The sequence below is a fragment of the Penaeus chinensis genome, chromosome 9 (assembly GCF_019202785.1).
Source record: "Penaeus chinensis breed Huanghai No. 1 chromosome 9, ASM1920278v2, whole genome shotgun sequence".
Lineage (NCBI taxonomy): Eukaryota > Metazoa > Arthropoda > Malacostraca > Decapoda > Penaeidae > Penaeus > Penaeus chinensis.
The window spans coordinates 11597251-11602361 of record NC_061827.1 but is presented as its reverse complement, the minus strand read 5'-3'; the positions used below and the strand labels follow the sequence as shown (position 1 = coordinate 11602361).

The window sequence follows — 5111 nt, the reverse complement described above, 5'->3', positions numbered from 1 at the left end:
CCCCCCCCCACCCCGGGTGTTCCGAAGCGGTTTGCCTCGAGGTGGACCAAATTGGATCTTCCACTATGAGAGCCTCCATTATTCTGCTCTTTGGGTTTTGGTCAGTAAAATCGATCGCGTTTTGAAGGAGGGAGTGGGATTGATTTGTTTTTTGTCATTTGCTGGGGATTTTTTTTTAAGTCAGCGAAATTCCTGTACAAAACGCTAAGAGTTTGATTAAACTGATTGAACGCTTTGGAATATCGTTGATGTGGCTACTGAGAGAGAGAGAGAGAGAGAGAGAGAGAGAGAGAGAGAGAGAGAGAGAGAGAGAGAGAGAGAGAGAGAGAGAGAGAGAGTGACAGGCAAAGGCAGACAGACAGACAGAAAGACAGACAGTGACAGGCAAAGGCAGACAGACAGACAGATAAACATGCATCCAAACTTTGTTGCTGGGGGAAAAATTTAAGTACTCTAAGTACTCTAAATATATTTCTATAGTTACAATTGCCTCAGTAGACGTGAAACATTCACAGATAGGAAAAACAAATCCTTAAAAATGTACAGGAAATTTTACATCGTGAGTTTGACTATAGAAACATCATTTGTGCGCGCGTGTGTGTCTTCACGTGTGAGTGTGTGTGTGTGTGTCTTCACGTGTGAGTGTGTGTGTGTGTGTCTTCACGTGTATGTGTGTGTGTGTGTGTGTGTGTGTGTGTGTGTGTGTGTGTGTGTGTGTGTGTGTGTGTGTGTGTGTGTGTGTGTTTGATGATGATGATGATGATGATATTACTATTAATAATGATGATGATAGTCTTGATAACGATACTATAGATGATTATCACTGATGGAAGAGGAGATAAAACATTATTTGGAAAGAAGGTACAATTAGCTTATAATATCATCCACTGCTACGCCCTTGGTGAAGAAGAAAGTCACTATACTTCGTCTAAAAATAGGAAAGAAAATAAAAAAATGGCAACTCAGCCTAGAATCACCAGTGGTTATTCTGATTCGCTTTTTGATACGATTCTTCATTTGTGAAAAAAAAATAAAGTGTGGAAGGTAGCAAATGGCAGTAAAATTAATAAATTGATAAAGCAGTTAACCGATTGAATGAAATAACAATTCAAATCAAAGACGAGACTTCATTGCCCGATGTGAGTTGCCAATTTTTTCTTTCCTGAGCCTTGGCAAACACTACAAAAGCACTATGGGAATGATAAAGGCGAATTATCGATGGAAATTCAACGTTAAAGAACGATAAAGATGCAAAAACAACTATGATATGAGGATCTACCTTCGCGAATGATAATGATTATAATGACAACATTAAGATAGAATAGATTTAAAATAACAACGACGATAAGGAAAGACAATAATAATAGTAATAATGACAATAACAATTTTTGGAACAGGAATTTTCAAATTGACGATCACATTAACATGAACACTATCCCCCTCAGTTCTTAGATTAACGATCAAAAATAAAATTACACTGTAGATTACTAACGACCCAACATGGCGAATGTGCCAACCCCCTCCCCCCCCCCCTCCCCCCCACCGGGAACGCAATCGTGATTAATTAACAATAGAATGATTAATGGCAGTTGGGCAAAGCTATTTGTTTCATGGGAGAACAATTTCACATATTTCTCTTCCTTCTGTCACAATCATTCGGCGTAATTAGAAATATCTAGGACGCCAGGTCCAGGTAAGAAGGAAAAAAAAGAAAGAAAAAAGAAAAAGAAATAGAAATAGAAAAGAAAGAATATATATTTACATATTATAAAAAAAAAAATGCTGAGGCAACGTCGAGTGGGTTAATGAAGGGCGAAATTTCCAATATTAATTGACATCGGAACCTAGGTTACTGTGTCTAATAGGTAGGCTTTCTACGCGCGCACACAGATTCTCCCGTGAAAGGAGGGAGAGGGAGAGAGGGAGAGGGAAAGAGGAAGGGAGAAAGAGAGAGAGAGAGGGAAAGAGGAAGGGAGGGAGATAGAGAGAGAGAGGGAAAGACGAAGGGAGAGAGAGAGAGAGAGAGAGAGAGAGAGAGAGAGAGAGAGAGAGAGAGAGAGAGAGAGAGAGAGAGAGAGAGAGAGAGGGGAGAGAGGAGGAAAGATAAAGGAAGGAGAGGGGAGATGGGAAGGTAAGTATAAGAAGGGAGAGGGAGGGGGAGAGGGAGAGGGAGAGGGAGAGGGAGAGGGCGAGGGAGAGGGAGAGAGGACAAGCAAGAGAAAGAGAAACCCACCACTCCCTCCCCCCCTCTCCTATTCCCCTCTATACTTCTCTCTCCCCTCCCTACATCCCATATTTCCTCTCTCTACCTACCCCTTCTTCGCTCACTCCACTAACACCCCTCACCTCTTCCTATCATACCCCTTCCTTCCTCTCTCCCTCTTCCCTTCCTCCCCCTCTTTTTCTTTACTCTCCCCCTCTTCTCTCCCCCCAGTTACACCTGTCAACCCCCCTCCTCTTCCCCTTTTCCCCCCCTCCCTCAATTCTCTCCCTCCCGTTCACCCCCCACCTCCCCCCCCCCTCTTCCTTTTCCTTCCCTCAGGGTCCAACCCCTCCCCCGCCCCCCGCTCTCCCCCCCTCTCCCCCACACCCTCGCCTTCTTTGCTCCCTCTCTCTCCTTCTCCCCTCCCCTCCCCTTTCCCTTCCTCTCCTTTCTCCCTCCCTCCCCTTCTCCCCATCCCGCGACGTCGCCAGGGAGACATCTCGCTCTCAAGATAACGTCGTCCTCCGCCGCCCGGATGTGATCGACATGTGACCGGAACTCCCTCCCTCCCTCCCTCCCTCTCTCCCTCCCTTCCTCTCTCCCTCCCTCCCTCCCTCCCTCTCTCCTTCCCTTCCTCTCTCCCTCCCTCGCTTCCTCCTCGGTCCCTCCCTCTCTTCCTCTGTCCCTCCCTCCCTCCCTTCCTCTGTTCCTCCCTCCCTCCCTTCCTTTCTCCCTCTCTCCCTCCCTTCCTCTCTCCCTCCCTCCCTTCCTCCCTCTGTCCCTCCCTCTCTTCCTCTGTCCCTCCCTCCCTCCCTCCCTTCCTCTCTCACTCTCTCCCTCCCTCCCTCCCTCCCTCCCTCCCTCCCTCCCTCCCTCCCTCCCTCCCTCCCTCCCTCCCTCCCTCCCTCCCTCCCTCCCTCCCTCCCCTCCTCTCTCCCTCCCTCCCTCCCTCCCTCTCTCCTTCCCTTCCTCTCTCCCTCCCTCGCTTCCTCCCTCTGTCCCTCCCTCTCTTCCTCTGTCCCTCCCTCCCTCCCTTCCTCTGTTCCTCCCTCCCTCCCTTCCTTTCTCCCTCTCTCCCTCCCTTCCTCCCTCTGTCCCTCCCTCTCTTCCTCTGTCCCTCCCTCCCTCCCTCCCTTCCTCTCTCACTCTCTCTCTCCCTCCCTCCCTCCCTCCCTCCCTCCCTCCCTCCCTCCCTCCCTCCCTCCCTCCCTCCCTCCCTCCCTCCCTCCCTCCCTTCCTCTCCCCCTCCCGCTCTCCCTCCCTTCCTCTCTCCCTCCCTCTCTTTTTTTCCTCCCTCCCTCCCCCCCCCCCTCCCAGGCGAACAGGGGCAAGTGCACTGTTGCAAGAATTCATCGGTTGCATGCCATCCAGGATAAATATTTATATGTATTTCATTCTCTAGAATTCGTTTTATGGAGACCCCTTTTTTTCCTTTTCTTCTTTTTTTTTTTTTCATTAGATCGTTTGTTATATATTATCTACCTTGTAGCCATTACCAATACATTTATTTTGATTTACAATATTCCCGCGGACGCCAGAAAGCATCAAGCGTCAGCCATAACACGACCATTGCATTCGATTTCGATTGGATAAAATCACATTGTGTTTTTTTATCGCATTTTGATAAGGCGTTTCGCTTCCGATGTATACTTTTCGAAGAGTCAGTTGTCGAAAAAGCATAATATCAACGAAGATCAAGTGATGATAAAAAAAGAAAAAAAAAAGAAAAGAAAAAATAGGTTCGTAATCTGAATTTCACAATTTGTATCGCTAGAATGAGTCCTTCGCTACTTGAAGTCTTGGTCTTATTTGATGATTTCATGACCGTAATATTCAATCTTAATATTGTTTAATAAGAAAGTTTGAGAACCCCTGAATCATTAATTAACAGGAATTAAACGGGGTTATCAGTTGTAATCAATAACATTTGTAATTAACACGACCTGTAACTTAAAAGCTTAAAACAATATTAAGCTTTCATATAAAACAAATATTTGTTCTAGGTGATCTCTGATCATTAATTGAACAGGAATATAATAAAACGAAAATATAAATACAGACAGATATAGATGTAGACGTAAATGTTGACACAGATATAGATATGGATATATCTATCTATATATCTATATAAATATAAATATAGATAGATAGATATAGGTATGGATGTGTATATATAAATAGATATAGATGCAGATACAAATATAGATACAGATATAAAATATAGACATAAGCTACACCTGCGCACATATCGATAAAGCCACAGGCAGATATAGACGTAGACATCATCCGCCCTTCGAAATCAAACAGAAACCTGCAAACAAAACGGAAAGCAAAGGCCAACTCACTAGACTCGCTGCCTGTCTTGCTTTCGGAGCGTCTGGTCCCGCTCGAGCACAGCCAAGATGGCGTCCCGCTCGGTCTCCGTCAGGGACGAGAGGTCCATGTTGGCGTCCTGAAGGCGGGGAGACAGGAGGGAGGGGGTTACGTACTTTGAAAGAGTTAGATAGATACTGATTAGTGGTGAAGCATCTATTTTTTTTTTTTTCATTGGCGGCTCTGATTCGGAACGTGTTTTCTCAAAAATATATACATATATATATATATATATATGTGTGTGTGTGTGTGTGTGTGTGTGTGTGTGTGTGTGTGTGTGTGTGTGTGTGTATGTGTGTGTGTGTGTGTGTGTGTGTGTGTGTGTGTGTGTGTGTGTGTGTGTGTGTGTGTGTATGTGTGTGTGTATGTGTGTGTGTGTGTGTGTGTGTGTGTGTGTGTGTGTGTGTGTGTGTGTGTGTGTGTGTGTGTGTGTGTGTGTGTGTGTGTGTGTGTGTGAACATACACATATACATATATATATGTATATATATACATATATATATGTGTGTGTATATATATATATATATATATATAT

General features: G+C 45.0%; 1 protein-coding gene across 1 annotated transcript in view; it reads right to left on the bottom strand.

Moving 5' to 3' along the window:
- The window catches only part of LOC125029196 (synaptotagmin-like protein 3), a 148259-nt gene that overhangs the window by 115900 nt on the left and 27248 nt on the right, over positions 1 to 5111 (bottom strand). Inside the window, exon 2 of the mRNA XM_047619057.1 lies at positions 4549 to 4655. Coding sequence (XP_047475013.1) covers positions 4549 to 4655 — 107 coding nt within the window. The remainder of the gene's footprint in view (positions 1 to 4548; positions 4656 to 5111) is intronic.